This window comes from Schistocerca americana, chromosome 9, assembly GCF_021461395.2.
Source record: "Schistocerca americana isolate TAMUIC-IGC-003095 chromosome 9, iqSchAmer2.1, whole genome shotgun sequence".
Classification (NCBI taxonomy): domain Eukaryota; kingdom Metazoa; phylum Arthropoda; class Insecta; order Orthoptera; family Acrididae; genus Schistocerca; species Schistocerca americana.
The window spans coordinates 45,809,190-45,836,146 of NC_060127.1; the positions used below are offsets into that span (position 1 = coordinate 45,809,190).

General features: G+C 38.0%; 1 protein-coding gene across 1 annotated transcript in view; it reads left to right on the top strand.

Annotated features, from left to right (window-relative positions):
• Positions 1-269: 269 nt before the first annotated feature.
• LOC124551252 (serine protease 1-like) overlaps positions 270-26,957 on the top strand; it is a 164,039-nt gene continuing 137,351 nt past the window's right edge. Inside the window, exon 1 of the mRNA XM_047126249.1 lies at positions 270-433. Within this exon, the coding sequence (XP_046982205.1) occupies positions 270-433 (164 nt within the window). The remainder of the gene's footprint in view (positions 434-26,957) is intronic.

Sequence of the window (26,957 nt, forward strand, 5' to 3'; positions counted from 1 at the left end):
TCTTCCACTTTGCAGGGCAGCACTGTGAGCACCGGACTATGACACTGTGGCTCTGGCACTTCGTGTTCTTGGACCGTTATCTACTCCTATTATGCCTCCGTTTTCACGGTTCAGTACACCTTCCTGTTTTCATGTTTGATCTGTGTTCAGTTTTTGAAACAGTATCCACTGGGCCACTTTAGCACTAAATATAGGGGGGGGGGGGGGGGCTCGGCAAAGAGCGAAGAATACAACAGAGTGGTGTCACCACGTCACGTCATGTTTCAGGCATGGTGCTGATGAGGGAACCTGTTCACCGCATCGTCGACGGTCGTCCCGCGAGGGCGGGCCAGTTTCCACACCAAGCTCTCGTCCTCGGCGACGGCGTCAACGTATGCGGCGGCTCGCTCATCAGACGAACTGCAGTCCTCACCGCCGCCAGTTGCACCGTCCCGTGAGTTGAAGCAGCAGCTAGATCACTTGTACAGTGCGCTTACTGTGGCAATGACTAAGTCTGGATGCTGCAGCCGTATACACCACTGAACAGCCAGAACGCTATGACCAGCGGCCTACTATCGATATAAACCCGTCCAGGCGACAGCAGCGTCACGTGGCGAGGAATGACTGCTGGTCAGACACACGCACCGTGCATATAGTATAACTGAGCGTGGTGGACCAGAAAAAAAATCTAGTAACTTCAAGAGTACAGTACGGGGACACTGAGGAATTGTGACAGTGATTTATTTGTTGCGGTCATCGGCAATCAGATGGCGCTTAACAGGCGTGTTTCTGATCCCCCTGTTTTGCTCTGCAGGCAGTAGCTGAGCTGAGTTTCATTCTAGGCTACAATAATGCCCCACCGATTTGTACGAGGGCAGTTCAATAAGTAATGCAACACATTTTTTTTTCTCGGCCAATTTTGGTTGAAAAAACCGGAAATTTCTTGTGGAATATTTTCAAACATTCCCGCTTCGTCTCGTATAGTTTCATTGACTTCCGACAGGTGGCAGCGCTGTACGGAGCTGTTAAAATGGCGTCTGTAACGGATGTGCGTTGCAAACAACGGGCAGTGATCGAGTTTCTTTTGGCGGAAAACCAGGGCATCTAAGATATTCATAGGCGCTTGCAGAATGTCTACGGTGATCTGGCAGTGGACAAAAGCACTGTGAGTCGTTGGGCAAAGCGTGTGTCATCATCGCCGCAAGGTCAAGCAAGACTGTCTGATCTCCCGCGTGCGGGCCGGCCGTGCACAGCTGTGACTCCTGCAATGGCGGAGCGTGCGAACACACTCGTTCGAGATGATCGACGGATCACCATCAAACAACTCAGTGCTCAACTTGACATCTCTGTTGGTAGTGCTGTCACAATTGTTCACCAGTTGGGATATTCAAAGGTTTGTTCCCGCTGGGTCCCTCGTTGTCTAACCTAACACCATTAAGAGCAAAGGAGAACCATCTGTGCGGAATTGCTTGCTCGTCATGTGGCTGAGGGTGACAATTTCTTGTCAAAGATTGTTACAGGCTATGAAACGTGGGTTCATCACTTCGAACCTGAAACAAAACGGCAATCAATGGAGTGGCGCCACACCCACTCCCCTACCAAGAAAAAGTTTAAAGCCATACCCTCAGCCGGTAAAGTCATGGTTACACTCTTCTGGGACGCTGAAGGGGTTATTCTGTTCGATGTCCTTCCCCATGGTCAAACGATCAACTCTGAAGTGTATTGTGCTACTCTTCAGAAATTGAAGAAACGACTTCAGCGTGTTCGTAGGCACAAAAATCTGAACGAACTTCTCCTTCTTCATGACAACGCAAGACCTCACACAAGTCTTCGCACCCAAGAGGAGCTCACAAAACTTCAGTGGACTGTTCTTCCTCATGCACCCTACAGCCCCGATCTCGCACCGTCGGATTTCCATATGTTTGGCCCAATGAAGGACGCAATCCGTGGGAGGCACTACGTGGATGATGAAGAAGTTATTGATGCAGTACGACGTTGGCTCCGACATCGACCAGTGGAATGGTACCGTGCAGGCATACAGGCCCTCATTTCAAGGTGGCGTAAGGCCGTAGCATTGAATGGAGATTACGTTGAAAAATAGTGTTGTGTAGCTAAAAGATTGGGGAATAACCTGGTGTATTTCAATGCTGAATAAAACAACCCCTGTTTCAGGAAAAAAATGTGTTGCATTACTTATTGAACTGCCCTCGTAGTATAACTGAGCGTGGTAGACGCGTGTAGAGTGGGGAAGGCGCATGATTTACCTGTTTGACCGAGGGCGGATTGTGATGGCCCTGGAGGCTCGCCACGAGCATTTCAGGAACTGCACGACTTGTCGGGTGTTCGACGAGTGATGCTCTCCAACACGTGGCGAAACTAACGTGAAACCACATCCAGACGTCTTGGGGTTTCGCAGCCACCCCTCATCACCGATGTTGGACATCAAAGGCTGGGCACACTGGTAAAACAGGGCAGGCGGCGAACTGTGGTGAAACTAACGCCAGACGTTAATGCTAGGTAGAATACAAATGAGTGAACACACAGTTCACCGATTACCCCTAATGATGGACCTCTGCAGTTGACGACCTGTGCATGTGCCAATGTTAACATCTCGAACTAGCAACTACAATTGAAGGGTACTTGACCATTGGCACTGGCCATTGGCGCTGTCTGATGAATCCCAATACCTTCTTTGTCGTGCCGATGAAAGGGTGCGAATCCTTTGCCTTCCAGGGGAACAACTCCTGGACACCTGACACCGACACAAACTGGCGGCGTTTGCGTTATGCTCTGGGGAACCTTCGCGTGGGTTTCTATGGGTCCAGTGGAACTCGTGAAGACACCATGACGGCCAAAACGTGTCGTGTACTGGTTGCACACCACGTACTCGCACACCTCTTCATAAAGACCTGCTTCCCGACGGCAGTGGCATTTTTCAACAAGATAATGCTTCACGCCACAAACCCAGGAGGCTTGAGGAACGCAGTGGCGAGTTCCAGTTGATTTGCTGACCCTCCAACTCGGCAAGTCTCAGCCCAATTGAACACATCTGGAATGTGATTAATCGTGGTTTCAGAGCCGATCGCCCCCTCTCCAGATTTTACAGGAATTAGGTGCCAGCTTCATCCAGCGACTTACAAAGGCCTCATTACTTCCATGCCACGACGCGGCACTGCTGTTCTCCATGGCAAAGTTGGACATATCGGCTATTAGGTAGGAGGTCATAACATTCTGGCTGATCAGTGCACAGTTCGTGTTGCGAAATCTAGCCCTGGATACGAGCAACAATCCGACATTAAACCTCACGTGAATTCTCTTCAAAATAACAGTAGAGGAGGCTTAAAACAGATAACTACCTATTGGTCAAATCAGTTGCAAAAGCGTAGTCAATTTGCCACCCATGTGACTAAAACTGCGCAACTCCCTGTGAAGTACAGCCAGTGTTTAAGGTTAACGGACTGAGCCACAGTACTCTGAAGTCGCTAGTCAATCATAAATTTCCGTGCTCTGAATCTGAAATCAGTTCAGTTGTCTTGTATGAAATGCGCCATTTACTATGGAACAAATAACAGGTTGCCTAATATTACAATTTATTTTGATAATTGTGCATTCCTAGCGCAGCACAGGTTTCATGGTGGTCTCTTTACTTGTTGTTTAGCAACATCATTTTGTCATAACTGTTGTCACTAACTCATTCGTTCTACATGAGTTACGAGCGACATTTCGCAAATAATTCACACAAATTTTCTTTTAGTTATACGTTTTTCTCATTGTCTCGTTACAGTCATTCGGTATAGTTCCCCTGCTTCTCTATGTCTGAATCCCAACGTCTCAGAAGCTCTATTATTTTATCCAGCACACCACATCTGTTCATTTGTCGAATGGCTCGAATAGCGGTGGTAGAAAGCCCTTCCAGAGAAAGATAACGACGTCCACGCATAGGCTTCTTTCAACATCGGGGATAAGCTCAAGTCTGAAATCGGCACATGACCATAGGCACTGGCGCAATGGCAGAGCATTGCATGGTCAGATGAATCCCGATAGCTTCTTCATCAGGCCGATGGGATTGTGCGAATCCGTCATCTTCTAGGAGAACAACTCCTTCACATCTTATACCGATACTAACTGGCAGTGGCTCAATTATGCTCTGGGGAACCTTCACGTGGGCTTCCATTGGTCCAGTGGAACTCGTGAAGACACCATGACGGCCAAGGAGTGTCGCACACTAGATGCAGACTACTTACACCTCTTCATAAACATCATGCTTCCGAAGCCAGTGGCATTTTTCAAAAATGTAATGCGCGACGTCACATGGCCAGGAGTGTGATGGAGAGGCTTGAGAAACACCGTGGCGAGTCCCAGTTGGTGTGCTGAGCCCCTAGCTGTCATGTCATGTCTGAGCCCGACTGAACACATCTGGGATGTGGTTAAACATGGTATCAGAGCTCATCGCCCCCTCCCCAGAATTTACAGGAATTAGGTGACTTGTGTGTACAGATTTGGTGCCAGCTCCCTCCAACGACTTACCAAGGCCTCATTGATTCCAGGCTATAGAGAGGACGCGGCAACTCTCCCCATCCGTATTTGCGAATTTTTTGGGGCTAAAACACTGCCGATGTGCGTGCGAGCAATATTGTGGTGGATGAATGGTCGAGCCTTGAGCAACTGAGGTTACGTTTTAGTGCATTTTTCTGCCATGGTTTTGCATGAAATTACGCTAACACACTGCTGAGGTACTTATTCCGCATTGGACTCTATTTTTCATGGTGATTTCTTGGTGATAATAAGCAGAAATCTTCGCTTGCTTGAGCCTAGATTGAGAACGTCGAAATTCTTTTGGACTTAGACTTTTATTTAATTTTTTTTTGTGTTATACGCTAGGCAGTTTATTCAGTTTACTACAGGGCGTATAGGAATGGAAGGTTTGTGTATCTTAGGCATGGTTCTTAAGGTTGGTGTGTGGCGGTCCATTATAAATATTGCTTTCTTTTCGAAATCAGTTAATAGAATGTATGACAAAGATTTAGAGCGAAAGAGTGGATACAAATTCCGGAGATACCTGCAGACATCGTCATTTCTATGGAGGTAAAAAAGAGAAGGGAGGTGGCATTACAGACTTTCGCTGTACGTTGTTTAGAAGCCAGAGTGGGAGGAGACTGTTGCCATTTTAAGTAACCCAAAACTTTGGCAGCCTACTCTTTACGGTTGCTGGTTGGTCACTACTCCTGTCGTGTGCGCGCAGAAACTGTTTCAAACACTAAAAATTATGGAGCTTACGTGAATAACATAGCGTCAGCAAGACATTTTGAACGTTTTTATGGTCTTGAATGCGTATTTGTCCTAGTAACAGCACAGATTTGGCCTCGTTAAAGTAGCTTCTTTTTTGCTGCTACATTTCGGATAACCAGGATGTGAATAGTGTGCTTTTGTAACCCATATAATTCCACTTTAACTGCATTCGTATCGACAGCAAATGAAACTGTAACCCCTAATCCAATGCTTGTTTGTCCGCAGCTCGTGCGGTAGCGTTCTCGCTTCCCGCGCCCGGGTTCGATTCCCGGCGGGGTCAGGGATTCTCTCTGCCTCGTGATGACTGGGTGTTGTGTGATGTCGTTAGGTTAGTTAGGTTTGAGTAGTTCTAAGTTCTAGGGGACTGATGGCCATAGATGTTAAGTCCCATAGTGCTCAGAGCCATTTGAATTTGAATGCTTGTTTGCTTGCTGGTCTCGGTAGTGCTTCTTATTCGTTAAATTTTCAGGTTTTAGCACGACATTTTTAGTGTTCATGTTTGCAAGAAATTTACGTACGTGCTCTTCGCTAGCCTATAAACGTGTATGTGATGCAAGAAGCAAGAGATTCTATCGTATATTGTGCATGTCAACAAAGTAGATGATTATTGAAATGTCGAAGAAACAGAACTCTACAGAAATATACCTGCATGCAGAATAAAGTTTTTGTTTTATTAGATTGTCACAGTGTATTAGTCTCGCTGTAGTCTACCCATCTTCTCACTCTGGAATGTTACCTAGGATGCGTCAGTCAGAGTGTGGCCTATAATAGTAATTTACATGATAAAAAAGCTACATAAGCTCCAAACATCTTCCAGCATTATGGATTGCTATAAACGTGATTAAGTTTTAGACCTGTTAAAATGCATACTTTGCTTTAACATGTATGTGAGTAACTTTTTAGTAATAATAACCTAATCTAAGATGTAGGCCAAGCTCACCAACAGTATCCTGTTTGCTTTTTTTCCCTTAATATTTCTCGCCAGTAACTCTGTCACTTTTTCAGGACTAACCAAACATAGCACAATCGTGATGTATGTCTACTTTGGTCATCTAATTGACTTAACTTTTGTACTTCATTTTGTGGTTTTCAAAGTGTATAAGTTTACATCATGCTTAGTGATATACCAATAGTTGGTTTGTTAGTTTCATGTACCATGTATCATTCGCATGATAAATCGTAATGATATGGGACGAGTCACTATATAATGGCATCAATTTTTTGTAAAAATTTGTTAGTTTTTACGTTTTTTAATTAAATACAGACAGGTGTTAGTCAGTCATTCCTACCCACCACCATTTACACATTACAGTAACAGATAATCGTTCACAGAATGGGAGGAGTTATCAAATGTTTTCAGTTTAATTTCAAATTTTGCTCTGCTGTGTGTCAGGTACTTTATATCAATGGGTTGCAGCATTGTGAACCTCTGTTTGTGCTACAGACAACATTAATGTGGAGTAATGAATGTCATTTGTTTCTTCTCGTACTGTAATTATGTACATCATTTTCCTGTTGAAGATCAGGCATCAAATGCTGCTCCAACGATAAGGTGGCTAAGTAGTCGTGTGTTATGCGGGGACGATCGTTGTCGGAGCGTTTGCGACTTGGAAGGCAACAAAAAACACAGAAAAGAAGAAAAAGAACGGACACTGGTAAAGTAAGGCAAATCTAAGGTACAATGACATAAATAAAACCATTACAATAAAAGTAAACAGTGCAACAATAAGTCATGTATACAAAGGAAAATATTGGTTGAATTGCTCCATTTAAGAATCAACTGTGATTGCTTTAAACTTGAGATTACAATCTGATCGATTAGTAAACCCTTAACAACGCAAGCAGGCATTTTCCATGAAACAAATACATGTCCACACAATCAAAGCACCCAACACTCTCGAAACTGCGCACGTGTACGTCAGAATGAAGTCACGGGAAAGTATCATCATGGTGAATCTAATGTTTTGGATTAGGTAAGATGACGGACATCGCTTTCAAGTTTGTGACATAATGACACCTCCCTTCTCTTTTTACCTCCATGCTCATCTCTCACCAAAATCCTTTCTCACATAAATGTGAAGCATCCGTTGCGTCAAAGGTCATAAATTATCCTAAATATTAAAGATTTACGCTAAAATGTCACACCCTGCTGTATGAAATCTAACAGCATAAAATCAACGTGACACCGAAATTTCTTGTATTTCACAAGAAATGTAGCAAGAACAATCACACCAAGTATTATTTATACGTCAGGAAAATGTCGACATAAGTTGAGAACTAAACAGAGGATACACATACTTGAGATACCTAAAGATAGAATCATTTCTGACCATAGTCTGTTACTATGTAAATCTATGGTGTGGACTGTCATAAATTACAGGAAATATCAACAATGTTATATCGAAATATTATTCCACACTGAATAACACAGTACAAAATCGACGTGAAACCAATATTCTAGAATTTCACATGAAATTTAACTAAAACATTCATCAGATATGGTGAAACAAGATGTTATATATACATCAGGACAATGTAGATGTAAGTCGCCCTCTTACTTACATAATTTAGAAATATAAAAATTAATTACAACATAGCTGTTTGTGTAATTCGTGATAATGAAAGTTAAGACTGCAGTTTCTGTTATACCTCAAGAACTCACGTAATTCTTCACTTATAAAAATTAAAAATTAAGTCTCAAACTCCAGCAGAACTATTGCACATTGTAACTCTCAATCTTTGTATATGCAAGTACTTGATAGTGGAAATCTTCAGAAACAGCTGTCGTAATACTCAATAAATGTTTTAAGCAGTGATACTTGAACCTTATTTACAATGCACTTCCAAGCCATATATTTCACTGCAGCCCCAAGCATAAAGAAACTATTCGTTGGTTGTTAATTATTGTATGAGTAAATGCAGAACATTTTATTTATGGCCTAGTGCAGCAATAAAGTTTGCTTCGTTCCATCGATAATCATACAAGAAACATAATTCAGTTTAATAATGTTCCTGAAGCTTGTCATTCATATAGCCACAAATCAAAGCCCTCTATCTCTCATCCACGAAGAATGTAGCCGTTCTTACTGAATATAAATCGAAAATAAAGTGTGAAAGGTCTGTAAAGTGTACTTACTGTATTTGTTAATAAAAGGTGATTTAATTTATATTTTAGACAATGCCCAAACCTAAAAGAGCAGATATAACCAGTTCTGAAGCAAAAAGGCGAAAACAAAAGGAACAGCAAAAAAACGAAACACATCAAGAGCGGGAAGCACGTTTAAGTTCCCTACTAAGGAGAATAAGCACTGTGAGAAGCAGAGAAATCGTAGAACAACGAAATGAATGAATTGATGAAACAACAGTTGCGACACAGTTTTATAAGAAAAGACGACGAACTCAAGCCAGCCATAAAAATATCACACTACGAGAAGAGCGGACGAGGACATGTAAACAGTACAACCCAACAAATGAAGCGTTCCACTACGACCCGACGAAGTAATATACCAAACACAGGCACACTGTAGTCGGAAAAATGAATAACATCTGCCAATTTTGCAACGCAAAAAATTTCAGTGGAGGAATACCAGGAGTCTGTTGCATGAATGGAAAAATCCGATTATCAGCACTGGAAACGCCTCCGCAGGAATTTTTATATTTCATGACCGGGAAACCTTCACAATCTTTCTTCAAAATATAAAAACGTACAAAGTCTGCTTCCAAATGATTTCTGTCAGTGTCACTTCGATCAGACTAACAGACATGAAATTGATTAAATTTTTTCCATCCAAGGACAAGTCTATAACAACATGGGATCATTACTACCACTACCCCATGAAGACCATATATATTTAAGCAAGTATATTTTATCGGAAATGATGAAACAGAAATTGATCAACGATGCACAAATAGCAGTGGATTGAGAAGAGAAGTAGTTCCTAATGCACAGAGGATCTTATACTGAGTCACATTTTCAAAACAGCACTAGACTGAATGATTTCTGATAACTGTAAAGTTACAATTCTAGCCGATGAAACACTGCCTGGAGAAGACGAACGTCGATTTAATGCACTCAAATAGACGAAGTCGCCATAGTAATTGTGGACAGTGAAAATGCAAGTCGTAACATAATTGTACAACGAATAAGAGAAGGACCACAGCGCACTGCAGAAACACGCCGTTCATGTAATGCCCTCCAATATCCATTAATAATTCCGCACGAAGAGGACGAATATCATTTTAATGCGAACCAAATCCAACATGAAACAGGCGTGGAAACCAACAAAAAAGTTACTTCCAAGGAATTCTACGCTTACCACTTAATGATCAGAGACAATAAAACATACAATTACATTCTCAGCACCCGCTGTTTATTCCAGCAATTCGTGGTAGATATGTATGAAAAAGTGGAAGTGGAAGGGATACTTTACTTAACATTGAATCAGAAGAAATCACGTAAGGAAGAAAATATCCACCTTCGAGACGCAGCCATAATATGACGGCAACATTAACGACATTGGAACAGTGGCAGTCCATTCCTCGTCATTCTTAGGAAGCCCGAGACACATGCACGAATACACTCAAGGTGCCATAACCTATAAAACAAAATATGGACGACCTCATCTCTTCGTAACATTCACATGCAACTCTGTCGTGGCCAGAAGTCAAAGAACAACTAAGGTGTGGACAAGCCCCATGCAACAACACGACATAATTGCCCGTGTTTGCCGACAAAAGCAAATGAGATTTATTGAAGTTATTGCAAAGTACCACATCTTTGGAACCGTTAGATGCTGGATGTACACAGCTGGATGGCAAAAACGGGGACTGCCTCACTCACACAATCTCATACGGCTACACGACAGAATTCATCCCACGTATATCGACAAAATTACCTAAGCTGAATTTCCCAATCCACAAGAAGATCCAGAAAAAAAAACGTGATTCACGGACCATGCGGGCCATTAAACACATAGTCACCATATATGAATCATGGAAAATGTGCAAAAAATACATAAAACCGGATACAGAAGACGATCACCCAAAAGCGGTGGCTTCACAGCAAAAATACGAATACGAGGCAGCGACGAACTGGAAATAGATAATCAGGGGGTTGTACCATATAATGCACTACTTTCCAAAATGTTCCAACCACATAAAACGTAGAATAGGCCTACTGAAATTCAGTAAAATCCATCAAGCATGACTGTAAGTGTGTGAACAAAGGCAGTGACATGGCAGTATTTCAAGCAGCCAAAGACAGCGAACAACAAAACAGAAACGACGAGATCCTCATGTACCAAACGGGAAGATACATCAACAGTAACGAAGCAGCTCGGAGGATTTTCGGTATTGCCATGCACGAACTCGAGCCAACTGTGCAACATCTAGCAGTACGTTTGAAGTATGGACAGAGAGTTTACTTCACAAAAGACACCGCCAGAAAAATTGCAGGCGAACCACCTCAGACCACAACATCAACAGCATGACAAACGAATCCATTCGCGAAAACGTTACTGTATGTCGACGTCTCTACCTGTCGTACGTGGAACAGAATAAGAACAATATTTCAATGACGAAAACAAGGAATTCAAGATCATCCAAGAATCATGAAAACTGGGGCACTTTTCCGAGTATACACCGTACATCTGAACAACGCCGACTGTTTCTGTCTCCGGATATTGCTACGCGAAATACGGGGACCAACAAGTTTGACAAATCTCAAGCCTGTTGACGGTTACCTGTGCCAGGCGTATAGAAAAGCATGCGAACGCGTGGAACTACTGGAAAACAACAACAACACAACAACCAGGGGGAACCAACACTACAAGAAGCCTCACTCACAGTCTCAGCTGAACAAATGAGAGACTTATTCGCCATAATACTAACAACATGTAACCCATCGAATCAAAAACAGCAATGCGACTCATTTCAAGAGAGTGTGAGTGATGGCATACAGTACCAAATCCTACAAGAACATCCTGAACGCCGGCCGCGGTGGTCGTGCGGTTCTAGGCGCTGCAGTCCGGAACCGCGGGACAGCTACGGAAGCAGGTTCGAATCCTGCCTCGGGCATGGATGTGAGTGATGTCCTTAGGTTAGTTAGGTTTAAGTAGTTAGGGGACTGATGACCTAAGATGTTAAGTCCCATAGTGCTCAGAGCCTCATCCTGAACTGACTATCGAATTCAACGACGACATCTTCAATGAAACGCCCGTTTGCTTAGAAGATAAATGTTTAGCAAGAAACAACCAGACCTTAGTACAATTTTGGAACGCCGCAAAAGGATACTGTCAGTCAGCTAAACTTCGAAACTACAAAGGAAAAAAGTTACATTGCTCACAACAAACCACTCCTGATTGACACTCAGGAACAAATTTACAACGGTATCATGGGCCAGATGGACAACAATGCTGGTGGAATCATTTTCTAGGATGTTCCAGGTGGCACAGCGAAAACGTTTCTAATAAATCTGTTGCTGGCGAAATACGTGCCAAACAACACATTGCACTTGCACTGGCATCATCCGGCATTTTGGATAGAATATTACAAGACTTGCAACGAAACTCTACAGTGATGAGACGAGCTCTACTCATACTATCAGGAGGTTTCCGACAAACACTTCCAGTTATCCCCAAGTTAAGATCAGCAGACGAGATCAATGCATTCTTTAAAAACATCACATCTCTGGCCACACACAAAATACTGCAAGTAACAAAAATACGAGAATTGAAGTATCAAAAGACGACACAACAGCACATTTTGCTCAAAAATTTTTGCAAACAAGTGAAGGCATACGTCCTACTGACCAGGCGACCAGCCTCAATAAACTCAACAGTGATTTCTACAGCATAGCCACTGCTGTATACGAAGTTATCGACCAGATTAATCCAAACATCGTTAACAACTATACCAATCCGGATGGGCTATTTGAAAGAGCAATTTTGGGAACTAAAAATAATGCTCCAGAATGAAATTTTCACTCGGCAGCGGAGCGTGTGCTTATATGAGACTTTCTGGCAGATTAAAACTGTGTACCAGACCGAGACTCACACTAGGGACATTTGCCTTTCAAAATCAAGGGCTCTACCGAGCACGACTCATGACCTCTCCCCACAGCTTCAATTTTGCCAGTACCTCGTCTCCTACCTTCCAAACTTCACAGACGCTCTCCTGAGAACCTTCCAGAACTAGCACCTGTGGAAGAAAGAAGTGCTAATTCTGCAAGGGAGACAGGAGACGAGGTATTGGCAGAATTGAAGCTGTGGGGACGGTTCGTGAGTTGTGCTTGGGTAGCTCAGTTCGTGGACCCCCTGCCCCTGAAAGGCAAAGGTCCCAAGTTCGAGTCTCAGTCCGGTACACAGTTTTGATCTGCCAGGAAGTTTCAAAAATAATATTGTCGACGATATCAACTTTCATATTCCTGATGAAGAGAGAATACTAAAATCGACTGTCACGATGGTAAACGTTGAAGAAAGTGTAAACTTCCCTACAGGATTTCTAAGATATTTGCAAGTACTGGTAATGCCATTAAACTGCCTTCGACTTAAAACTGGGTCTCTGATCATGCAACTCAGAAATCTGAACTCATAAAATTACGTAGAGGTACAAAGATGATCGTCAAATGGCTATCAAGTAACACCAGCAAAGCCAAATGTATGACTGGAAAATACAAAAGACACTCACAGTTCATTCTCAGAATACGATTGATCTCCACTAAACAGCAGTTCCACTTCAAAAGACTCCAATTTCCTGTCAAATTATCCTGCAGTTTTACAGTTAACAGAACAGAAGTACAAATTTTAAAAAGACTCCTGCTTCTCTAGCAGTCAGTTACACATAGCTTCCTCTGGAGTAGGAAATTCCAAAAATTTGTACATATATATTGCCCTGATAACAAAATGAAAAATGTAGTTTATAAGCAAGTATTGTAAATAGTTAGAATATGTGTTCAATAAACTTTTTTTACCTCTAATACTTTAAAGTTTATCCTTTTATTCCAACCACCACACAATCTCATATCAATTCCCTGAGCAAAGTCAGGTACCCCAGCTACTAAGTTACTATAGTCTGATTAAAATTACTTGATAGTTGACGTCTGTCGCTTGCCACTACATTGTTGCCATATCCGCTGACATCTACTACTCAGTTGCACGTGACACACAAACACACTGTCTCACTTCACAAATGCTATTAATGTGTAACATGGAGCAATGTTGGATGTGGCAGCTGCGACATATGACAGAAATGGGAGCTGCTCCGAAGATGGCTGATTTTAACCGACCAATGACTGAACTGCGTCTGACGTCGGGCTTTGTAGCCCTGAATTTAAACTCACTTCCTAACCTAACCACAGCCTTGTGATGACCAATGTATCTGACAAAATGGTGATCAATAATCTGTGGAAGAATCAAAATTACGATCGTTTTTTTCGTGGCGTTTAAGGCTGATCTCTGCAAAGCAAACTAAAGATATAATAAATATATAATATGTTTGTTTGCATAGATATATTCTGCAGAAAAAATTGTTTTAGCAGTAAAATCAAACTGTAATTTCTTGTTGTCATTGGTTTCCTGAAGCAATCTTCACACTGGCACAGAATGTTGTGTTACCAACAGATGAACAGTGGTTGAAAAGTATAAGAGACACAAACAGACACCAAACGAAGGAAGGATGATAGGAAGAGAAATAAGAGCAAATAAAAAAGTCAATTCGATGACGAAAATGGCTCCGCAAAGTATCAGAAATAAAAAAAATACATCTAAACCACTTAAGTGAAGAAAAATGATAATCAAAGTATTCTGATTAGATTTAGAAAAATAAAAATTTTGCTGTAATGGACAAGATTCGAACCGTCAATTTTCTACATGTTATGCTTATATGCTAAAACCGCAAAGTGCTATTCTGCAGTGTTCCAGTCACAATGATTAATTGATAGCCTTCAAAAATTTGGCTTTACGAAATGTCATGCAGAGCTTATCTATGATGTAAGCCAATCTCCGTGATTGTAATAAATGTATAAACGATGCTGAATCGCGTCTTGTGTGGAAGGATCCAGTAGTGTTCAGTTAGTGCTGGGTATCAAACGTGTGCATTTCGTTAACATCGTTGTGTGTGTGTGTGTGTGTGTGTGTGTGTGTGTGTGTGTGTGTGTGTGTGTGTGTGTGTGTGTGTGTCTGTGTGTGTGGTGTGCTTTGGCATGGTTATCACATGTGATGAAATGTGAAATAAAAGGTCCAGGCCTGGGATTCAGGATCCAAACACATTACAATATAATGTGGCGAAAAATGATTTTGTGTGGTGAAGTTTGGTATGTGTATCGTTGCTTAACACAAGAAAGCAGAATATAACGTCACATCACATATATCCTCCACCAAATAAATAATATGTAGCTTGTGTAATCTGGGGTGCTGCTTTTTAATGCTGCTGTAGGTTTATCTTGATGTTACTGCATCGCCACTCAGGAATCATGCAATGGTAGAAATAAGCTCCAGGAGTTTGTGTTCACAACAAGTTTTATTTCGCACACTAGATGTTCAGTCGGAACTACATGTAAAATTGACTTAACATTGTCTCATGACTGATGTCAAAGTGAACTCCAACTGAGATGTGAAGGCGTACAAATCGCCTCTATTTACATAATTTTAAACAATTACTGCCATTGTTACATACTAAATTTTTAGGTTTAACAATTAAAACTTTTATGTACATATTCCCAAATTACATAGAAATTTACATGACAGGAAAGAACCTGTTTCATTAAGGCTATGGTTGTGGTATTACAATCCCCCGAAGAAGTTTGACTATTGCAGAGAGACAAAGATCTTCTAAATCTCTGGCTAAAATGAAGGGAATATAATCATGACTCATGAAACAGACAAACAATTTGATAGTTAGTGTGTTTGAAAATACATGTTATATGTAAGATTTAGTCAGTTAACTTTCACATATACAAGATTAAATAAAAAAATAAGAGTGTATAAAATATCAGTTTTATCCTCTTGCTGCCCTTTTGATGCACTCCATTGACAGTTCTATGAGATTTCTTATATATTTATTACCTAAAAATATTGTATCTTATTTCTAAAAAGTGTTAGTGTGTGTTTTCTTTATTTTTGACAAGGACATGCCCCATCTGGAACGGCAGACATCAGATAGATGCTGTATCAAACCGATTTTGATGTCCAAATTTCAAACAGATTAAAGAAAATGTATCACTTACAAAATTTAATGATCAGAATAATCACAACTATATCCGTGTCCCTAAATAATTGTGAATGTACATCATTAAACAAATTCAGTTGCTTCTCAGAATAATCCTTTGTCATCACAACTACTGTGTCTCTCAACTGCAGTAAGCTGTATATCAATATAAAGTGCTGTGTTTTACCATACTCCACTACACATGAATTTATTCCAACTTCTTCCTCGGTTCATTTCAAATTTGTATCAGCACAAGATAGTTATTGTTTTACTCATATATACATATATCCTATAACTGAGAATTACTGTAATCACAGTGTAACTTCCCATTCATGAGCATGGTGAACTGTACAATGTAAAAAGTTATTCTCTATATCAAATAAACTGTGACAAAGCAAAATTCAAGTTGATAACATAAAATATTACCTATGATACCAAACAAAATGTATATTTGTTTTCATGAATGACAAATCAGATTCAAGAGTTATTCTACATCAGAGCACAGAAGAACAGTAATTTAAGGTATATGCCAAAAACTTCAGAGAATTCCCTCTGGTCCATTGCGTGAGCTCTAGGCATTGCATAGAACTGTGCAGAGTTCATCAACTCATAGGAAGTGTGACTATAGCAAGTGACTGTAAGGCCACAAAACAAGTTATATTTGTAGGCAATCATTTACAGCCTAACATACAATCAAATATAAGAGTTAACCTACAATGCACTTATATATATACACACACACACAAGACCAAGAGATGAATACACTAAGCAGATTCAGAAGGATGTAGGTTGCAGTAAGTACTGGGAGATGAAAAAGCTTGCACAGGATAGAGTAGCATGGAGAGCTGCATCAAACCAGTCTCAGGACTGAAGACCACAACAACAACAACACACACACATATATATATATATATATATATATATATATATATATATATATATATATATATATATATACTTGTGTGTGTGTGTGTGTTTGTTTGTTTGTTTGTTTGTGTGTGTGTGTGTGTGTGTGTGTGTGTGTGTGTGTGTGTGTGTGTGTGTGTGTGTGTGTGTGTATTACATGAAATTAAAATTTGGCATGAGACATCTCAAACCAAATTGAAAATGTTTAAAGCCTACATTTGTGACAATTGGACTGACCTGAAAAATTCAACCCACTGGGTACTAACCACTAAGAAAATTCATGTTCAGTTAGTTCAAATGTCAAAGTCCAATAAGGAATAAGTATGCAAATATGTGAATCAATATGATATGGAACTTCAAGTTGCAGAGAAAATGCTCAAGGCATATGTTTGCGACAATTGCACTGACCTTAAAAGCCACTAAGAAAGTTCATAGTCCATTAGTTCAACTCTCAAAATCCAGTAAGAACTAAATATGCTAATATGTGAATCAATATAATATGCAATTTCAAATTCCCGACAAGATGTTGAAGGGCCATGTTTGTGATGCACAGACCGACCTGAAAGTCATGGCTTTCCATTCCAGGAAATAAGGACTGAAGTGTTTTATCCAGGACATATAAACAGATTATTAAATGGGGTTCATGAGGCACAAACTGTATTGTATGATGAGGTTTTGCTCACAAGAAATATCTAACAGACAACAGTGTCTACAACTCATGTCAAATATGGGAAACTCTACCAGATAAACAAAATTTTTTATGTTCATACTGTAATAAAATGGAGCGAAAATGATTTTGTAGATGATGTTCAATCACAATCTAATTATTTCATGCCACATTTTAATATTAGGGTTGTTTAAAGATAAATACATATGTCGACACTTAAATGATCCAATAAGTATGTAAGTATTCAGTAGTATCCTGCACAAGCAGTTAAAAACACAATGACAAGAGTCATATATATCACTGATATCATGACATTGATGTGAATGCGTATCCCAACAAAAGTGGTTCAACAAGGGTAATGTCAATGATTCTCTGGCCAACTTAGACATGGAGGTTAAATTGAAAGAGAAAACTGAATATACATGTATGGGTATGCATAATGCAAGAAATCCTGTGTAAAAGAAACATGTTGGTCAGTTTGTCATATGCAGAAAATATAAATGATTAAGAAGAACATCAGTATACCACATGACAAAGTTAAGCATCAAGGTACCAAAGAACATATATGATGAATGTTAACAACCAATATAGAAAACATGACACAAAAACGTATACAGAATCAGATACAGGTAAAAGCACAAAGCATAATGCTGATTAGAGTAATATACTTGACATATTGAAACATAGCTTAAACTCCATGCATAATTGGTGTGTCAAAGAAATGGTTGATGTCCAGCCAGAGCATCTATCCAACGTATCTCCTATTTGACTGATGCCTTCCACAGACTAATCAGCCAATGCATATATCTCACCAAGACAGTGTTCATCTGAAACCAAGCAGCCAAAAACTCCACTAATAATTGTGTTGTCACCCTAAGACAACAGCAAGCAAAATACTCCTAAATATTTATTCATAAACAGCTTTCAAACACAACACCAGATTTATTGCAGAGCTGTGGGATTCATTTTAGTCAAGATAAAGTAAATAATTAGTAAATCATTGTAATTCACAGAATCTTTGTCATATATAAACTTCACATAACAGGCTAAGTGTATGCAATGTAATTTATGTCGATTGTCGCTGAAAGTCTCCATAATAATTATGCTGAACATTCAATTATCTATGTACAAAGTATTTCAGATGTACATGATCTTGAATTATTGTAAAATCGTAAAGATGTGAAATAATCCAATTTTTACACAAGTGACCAAGATTATACCATAGTTCCTGCTGATCAACTAGAGTGTATTATCCAGTTGGCTCTACTTCTCTTAAAAATTCATATTACTGTCAGTATAGATGAGATAAGATGGTATTTTCAAATCAGCGAAACCACTTCATGTACCCAGAAGTGATTTAAACATGTGGGAAGAAACTAAGTGCTAATGGTGCAAATAAGGAATGTAGTACTGAAGTATAAAGATGCTGAAACAGATACTAAATTAGCTGGGGCTCTTTTCCTTGGCAGACGCATGGTACACACAGAGTGTGTACCCTCCTGAGGGTTGATTGTATGCAAATATACAGATTCAGCCATGTGATATTTTTTAAACCAAATAGCACTTGTGACTGGATAAATTAACCTGAATGCATTTGGATGTGGTATATCTAAAATCTCGAATGTGTATGTCGAAGAGTTATTTTGTTCCTTGTTAATTGCTTTTGACTTCTCGTAACTTTTAATCAACACAAGGTGACCTACTTTAAACTGTGTAACTTTAAGAGTTTTGTCATGCTTCTTCTTCGTATTACTATGATATAGCTCCATATTCTTCTTCACTACCTCCTTCCTCTCACCAGCAGTTAACTCTGTACAAGTTGGAATCTTAATTAATTCATGCAGTAAGTTAGCAGGTTTCTGATAAAATGAACTTCATATGGTATGAATCCAGTTGGAGGACGTTACAAACCACTTAGAACGTATTCAAAAAGTGTACCAATCCTTGGAACACAATATTCTGCACAACCTACCTATTTACCTCACATCCATAGGATTGCATGATTGTGTTTAATGTTCTCATTGTTAATAAATTCCTTCCATGTATGAGATGTGAACTGCCTTCCATTGTAGGATAGTAAAAGAAGTATAAGAAAGGAGGTACTGGCGCACCTCCCAATATTGCCCGTTTTTAGATATAAAATGAGGCATTTTTTTATTATTTATCCTCTATTTTAACAGCCAGATCATTTTTCAATACAAAGATTGGTCTTTCAAATGGGACACTTTTATATTTACAAAAACTGCATAAGGTTTTCGTAACTGATAGACAACATAAATGGATAACCACCCTGAAGAATTTTTTACTATCTAAACATAAAACATCCATTTCTCATCGATTAAAAAAAATTTCAAATGAGACATAAAATAGTTATGTATATTTATGGACAACAAATGCAATGCTCATTTGTTACCTCAATTAATAGTAAAATATATTTTAAGTGCAGATAAAGGTTTACAGTTGTGTCTAATTCTCATATTCTAATTTCTTTATAAATTCATTATTATAATTGATAATACTGATATAGTTATTATTTAATTCAATTACTGTAGAATATTTTCGTCTTATTTCATATTGACATATATTACAGTTAGTAAATTAACTGTATTATATGTCAAATTTTCTACTCAAAACACTGTTTTTTCTGCAAAACTCTAGGTCTTGTATGGAGAAACCTCTGGCCACATCACCTGGAATTTTTAAAATAAACTCAGTATTGAGCAGGATTTGAACAATGTAATATCCCATGCTACCATTAAATCATTTGAAACACACTCGCCTTACCGTGCTGAGCTACTGACACTAGGAATTATATGACTCTTTAATTTCATATCTCTCTCAAGCACTGTATAGCAAATTAGCCTCCAGCCCCAGTGTTATCATTATTGCATTTCCTCTACTCCTCAGAGGCTATGAGGCGGGTTCCAACATCGTTGACACCTAGAGGCATATGACTATGGTTTCCTCCTTTGACATAATAAAGTACAACATATATTGAACACTTTTATATAGTAAATAGAACAGTTTCAAAAAGCGATTGTGGTTGATCTTTCTGATGTGCAAGAGTATAACCAACCGGACTTTTTCCCCAATTGTACAAGTTGGTGTAGTGATGGCAATCAATGATATTATAGTTGTCCTGATAAACAAAGTGGACATAACAATCGTAAATATCAAGAAAAATATTTTATAGGTAATTGACTAAATTAATGAAAATCGATTGCAATGGTGCACTCGTATCTACGTTTAAAGCAGACGAAATGGAAAGTATTATAGAGGTATTCGATGGATTTAACAAATGTTATGAAGATAAAGCTTTACCATACAACTATTTTATTGCAAAAATAGCTGAGCTGTTGAATATTGAGCACAAAATAAAAATATCTACCAATAAACATAACAGTCATTTATGGCAACAATTTTTAGACATGAATCCTTACGATATAATTTAAAAATAAAATGAATTTGATGCATACATGGAAGCTCAGTTCAGGAGCTCATACAATACCAGTAAAATATATTGACCTAAAAATTTTCAGTTAGTATTCTATGTTGTGCATCATAAGTGAGATTTATCTTACCATACATAATTATGTAAGTATGTGTATCCTCTGGTATTTTCTCATTAAAAGTAGCACACAACTTCATTGTGGTTTTTGTGTAGATACTACATTTTTTCTATGTGTCATATTAATCATATATATTGGATAATTTGAAATAAAATTATATGGATTTATGTCAGCATCACCTTTCAATTGTGTAACATGTTTAAATTCGCAAAAAACATCAAAAGCTTTCAAAAAATCATATCTAGATTCCACATTTCTTGGGAAAGACTTCATTTCTTCCATTTTTCAAATATAAAGTACACAGCATAACATTGTCAAATAGTGATAAATCAATTAATTGATTATTTTTGTGATTAGTTTAAAATACAACAAATATAAAATAAGGCATATCAAACTCACCTGAGTTATAGTAATTTGTGATATCTAGTTCAAAACTTTTTTTACCATATAAACCAGTTACTTCTACAGTTTGTAGTTTATAAAAAGATATGCAAATTTTTGGATTTTTCAGTATATGTTCTTATTGCGCTAGCTCATAATTAGGCTCATATCTGGCAATTGGTACTCAAATTTCCATATTTTCTATGACGATTTTACACCCTTTTGAAAGTTTATCTTTTATTTCAACAGCATAATTATTCTAATCATACCATCTTAGTGTAAGATGTCCAGCACTTGAGCTCCAGGTAAAAATTACAGAAATGTCTCCTTCCCAAATTACCTCCTTATATTCTTTGAAAGATCCACCCATTATTTCCAGTGGATATAGTACTTCATTTTTCTTCTTTTTTATTTCACCATTATTTTGGATATCTCCTTCCATACATATTTTATAATTAACAGATGATCTTAAATTCAATAAAACTGATGATGAAATAAAGGTTCCTCAATTCTAGGTAAAACATTATTTCCCTTTTGTATGGTTATAAAGTAAAATAGATGCTACATACTTGTCAATCAGTTTTTTATTTGATTTTCCATCATATATTGGATAATGTTAGGTTAGAAAATTTAAAAAAGGAAATGGACAGGTTAAAGTTAGATATAGTGGGAATTAGTGAAGTTCGGTGGCAGGAGGAACAAGACTTTTGGTCAGGTGAATACAGGGTTATAAATACGAAATCAAATAGAGGTAATGCAGGAGTAGGTTTAATAATGAATAAAAAATAGGAGTGTGGGTGAGCTACTATGAACAGCATAGTGAACACATTATTGTGGCCAAGATAGACATGAAGCCCATGCCTACTACAGTAGTACAAGTTTATATGCCAACTAGCTCTGCAGATGACGAACAAATTGAAGAAATGTATGATGAGATAAAAGAAATTATTCAGGTAGTGAAGGGAGACGAAAATTTAATAGTCATGGGTGACTGGAATTCGAGAGTAGGAAAAGGGAGAGAAGGAAACATAGTAAGTGAATATGGATTGGGACTAAGAAATGAAAGAGGAAGCTGTCTGGTAGAATTTTGCACAGAGCATAACTTAATCATAGCTAACACTTGGTTCAAGAATCATAAAAGAAGGTGGTATACATAGAAGAATCCTGGAGATACTAAAAGGTATCAGATAGATTATATAATGGTAAGACAGAGATTTAGGAACCAGGTTTTAAATTGTAGGACATTTCCAGGGGCAGATGTGGACTCTGACCACAATCTGTTGGTTATGAACTATAGATTAAAACTGAAGAAACTGCAAAAAGGTGGGAATTTAAGGAGATGGGACCTGGATAAACTGAAAGAACCAGAGGTTGTAAAGTGTTTCATGGAGAGCATAAGGGAGCAACTGACAGGAATGGGGGGAAGAAATACAGTAGAAGAAGAATGGGTAACTTTGAGGAATGAAATAGTGAAGGCAGCAGAGGTTCAAGTAGGTAAAAAGACCAGGTCTAGTTGAAATCCTTGGGTAACAGAAGAGATACTGAATTTGATTGATGAAAGGAGAAAATACAAAAATGCATCATATTAAGCGGGCAAAGAGGGATACAAACGTCTCAAAAATGAGATCGACAGGAAGTGCAGAATGGCTAAGCAGGGATGGCTAGAGGACAAATGTAAGGATGTAGAGGCCTATCTCATGAGGGGTAAGATAGATACTGCCTACAGGAAAATTAAAGACACCTTTAGAGAAAAGAGAACCACTTGCATGAATATCAAGAGCTCAGATGGAAACCCAGTTCTAAGCAAAGAAGGGAAAGCAGAAAGGTGTAAGGAGTATATAGAGGGTCTACACAGGTGCAATGTTCTCGAGGACAATATTATGGAAATGGAAGAGGAGGTAGATGAAGATGAAATGGGAGTTATTATACTGCGTGAAGACTTTGACAGAGCACTGAAAGACCTATGTCGAAACAAGACCCCAGGAGTAGACAACATTCCATTAGAACTACTGACAGCCTTGGGAGAACCAGTCCTGACAAAACTCTACCATCTGGTGAGCAAAATGTATGAGACAGTAGAAATTGCCTCAAACTTCAAAAATAATATAATAATTCCAATCCCAAAGAAAGCAGGTGCTGACAGATGTGAAAATTATCGAACTATCAGTTTAATACGTTACAGCTGCAAAATACAAACGCGAATTCTTTACAGACGAATGGAAAAACTGGTAGAAGCCGACCTCGGGGAAGATCAGTTTGGATTCCGTAGAAATGATGAAACACGTGAGGCAATACTGACCCTACGACTTATCTTAGAAGAAATATTAAGAAAAGGCAAACCTACGTTTCTGGCATTTGTAGACTTTGAGAAAGCTTTTGACAATATTGACTGGAATACTCTCTTTCAAATTCTGAAGGTGGTAGGGGTAAAATACAGGAAGTGAAAGGCTATTTACAATTTGTACAGAAAGCAGATGGCAGTTAGAGTCGAGGGACGTGAAAGGGAAGCAGTGGTTGGGAAGGAAGTGAGACAGGGTTGTAGCCTCTCCCCGATGTTATTCAATCTGTATATTGAGCAAGGTAGTAAAGGAAACGAAAGAAAAATTTTCTCGTAGGTATTAAAATCCATGGAGAAGAAATAAAAACTTTGATGTTCGCTGATGACATTGTAATTCTGTCAGAGACAGCAAATGACTTGGAAGAGCAGTTGAACGGAATGGACAGTGTCCTTAAGGGATGGTGTAAGATGAACATCAACAAAAGCAAAACGAGGATAATGGAATGTAGTCGAATTAAGTCGGATGGTGATGCGGGAATTAGATTAGGAAATGAGACACTTAAAGTAGTAAAGGAGTTTTGCTATTTGGGGAGCAAAATAACTGATGATGGTCGAAGTAGAGAGGATATAAAATGTAGACTGGCAATGTCAAGGAAAGCGTTTCTGAAGAAGAGTAATTTGTTAACATCGAGTATTGATGTAAGTTTCGGGAAGTCGTTTCTGAAAGTATTTGTATGGAGTGTAGCCATGTATGGAAGTGAAACATGGACGATAAATAGTTTGGACAAGAAAAGAATAGAAACTTTCGAAATGTGGTGCTACAGAAGAATGCTGAAGATTAGATGGGTAGATCACATAACTAACGAGGAGGTATCGAATAGGATTGGAGAGAAGAGAAGTTTGTGGCACAACTTGACTAGAAGAAGGGATCGGTTGGTAGGACATGTTCTGAGGTATCAAGGGATCACCAATTTAGTACTGGAGGGCAGCATGGAGGGTAAAAATCGTAGAGGGAGACCAAGAGATGAATACACTAAGCAGATTCAGAAGGATGTAGGCCGCCGTAGGTACTGGGAGATGAAGAGGGTTGCACAGGATAGAGTTGCATGGAGAGCTGCATCGAACCAGTCTCAGGACTGAAGACCACAACAACAACAACAACAACAACATTGGATAATCTGTACCATCAGCTCCAATAACACTGAAGTTCATCTACAACTGGACGTGATTAGGATATGAACATTAGTTTCTTATCCTTCTTGGGAATATTCAGCTTATTTTTGGTTTTCTTATTAACAGGAAATGATTAATACTGACAGCTTTCAATCTTGTTAATTTATACAGAATAAAAACATCATTTCGTCTTTAAAATAACTGTTACAATACATCATTCAAATCAATTAGATTATAATTTTCCTCAGTTATAGTTACAACTAAATCTTGAATTTTATCATGCATTGGAATAAATAAAGGATCATTTGGTTGATAAACTATTGATGCTCCAAACTCTACATTATGTTTAAATGAAGCAATAATATTAGTTTCATGGTGAAAGTTATCATTGTGCTTTATGAAGATTCCCTCAGCTAAATTAAAATTTACATTAATTAACTCAAATGGTATAACTTTTGGAATATCATTAGCAATACTCTTTTATTGGCTTTAATAGTTTGAATGAAACCTAATACACTGCCAATACTGTCTTTTATGCCCATATACAAGATAACATCGCTCTCAATAGTTATTTTATTTAAGCACTCGTCTGCTTTAAAGTGTATATTAGGCTTTTTTGTATGAATAAACTTTTTAAACTTTTCCCATTGTATTGACCTTTTGGAGTTATTATTGTTTCTCCATCAAAATATATAATTTTTTGCTGTAACATTTGGAGTTAAAAATGTAGTATAAACACCAACCAATGCTGCACTTTTAAAACTATCTCTTATAGGAACAGTTAATCTTTTTTTGAGCACTTAATTATCACTCAGTTGTGTTACTCTACTCATTTATTGGTAATTAAATGAAAACAGATTGGGATCGAAAAATAAGAATTTCAGAAACGAAGTAAAAAAATGAAAATCTTTAATTACAACTAATGCCATTATATGTGCTATTATCGGCCATAGCGCATGTGGTAAAACAGCATTAATGATCGATATATATTTTTTAGCACCAGGATGGTTAACCTGAGATAAAATTAATCATCTATACATTTATTCAAAAAGTCTGGATCAATCAAAGTATCGAGAATTTATTAACAATGTAAAAAAATTGAAGATAAATGGAATGCTGGAATAACTACAATTATTAGTAGTAATGATGAAATTATACCATTAGATGAGTGTAACGATAATGCAGTTGTAGTATTTGATGACTTTATATTGGAAAATCAAGATATTGGAACAGAATGTTTTACTGAGGTAGCCATAAAGAATAGATTGTTTTAATTGAACTCAATCGTATTCTAAGATACCAAAACAAATTGTCCAAGATAATCTAAATATTTTTTGAGAAGATGACACAGATATACATCACATTTATCGTGGGTTTGTAGGTGGTGGTTTAAGATATGACGAATTCAGAAATATGTGTAGTAAATGTTGGAATGATGATTTTGGTTTTATCACAATAGCTATGACACATAAATCAAATGATGGTAAACACAGAGCACAAATTAAACATTTTGTAACATCAACATAAACATTAAATGTTTTTACGTTATACAAATGCTTGCAAAACAAGATAAAAAGAAATAAGAAGAATTAAAAGAAGAATTTAAAACATGGAAGAAACAACCACATTCAGAATATGAAAAATGTAAAAAAGAAGATCAACATGGTATTGATGCAACTGAACAGGTAAAAGCAGGAATTTTAGGATTAGGTGATAACATATTGGGAGCTATTGAAGGTAAGAGAGAGGTTGAAAAACAAATTGTTCCTTATCATCGTTTAGACAAATTTAATGATGTACCATCAGTTAAACAATATGAAAGTTCACAGTGTGACTATATTTTAAGTGAATTAGAAACGCAAGATTTATTGACGAAGTATGGAGAAGAGGGCGAAAAAATAAAAAAAATAAATGTAAATGAAACAATGTTAGAAAATATTAATCACAGTGAAGACAAAGTTTTTGGATTAACACCTGTTGGTTCATTTAAATTTGTTAGTAAATTACGAGTGAAGTTTGTTATTCAAACTTATCACAAAATATTGCTGATTCAGAAAATGAAAAAACTGATGAAGGATTAATTACAAAATATAGAAAACAGCCAATTGAATTTGTTTGGTTAAGCAATGTTAGAGATTTAATGGATAGATTAACAGTAATGCAGGGAGAAGAATTGTGTGGAAATAAAAACTATAAGAATGAGAAATTTGGTATAGTACAGATGTTAACAAATATCATCATCAACCAGTCAGAACGAATTTCATACTTGATTACATTTTTAAATAATCTTCCTAACACTTTCTGAACAAATGGAAAACGTGGTAAAGGATTCGTAAATTGGGCTACAAATAATTTACCAATGCTAAATAGGCATCTTCCAGGATATAATTACTGTGAACCGTTTACTAAGCTAGAAGAAATACTAGCACATGGAGATTAAGGAATTAATCCATTAGATGAAGCTTGCAAACAACATGATATAGCCTGTAGACGCAATAAAGATTTAGAAAAA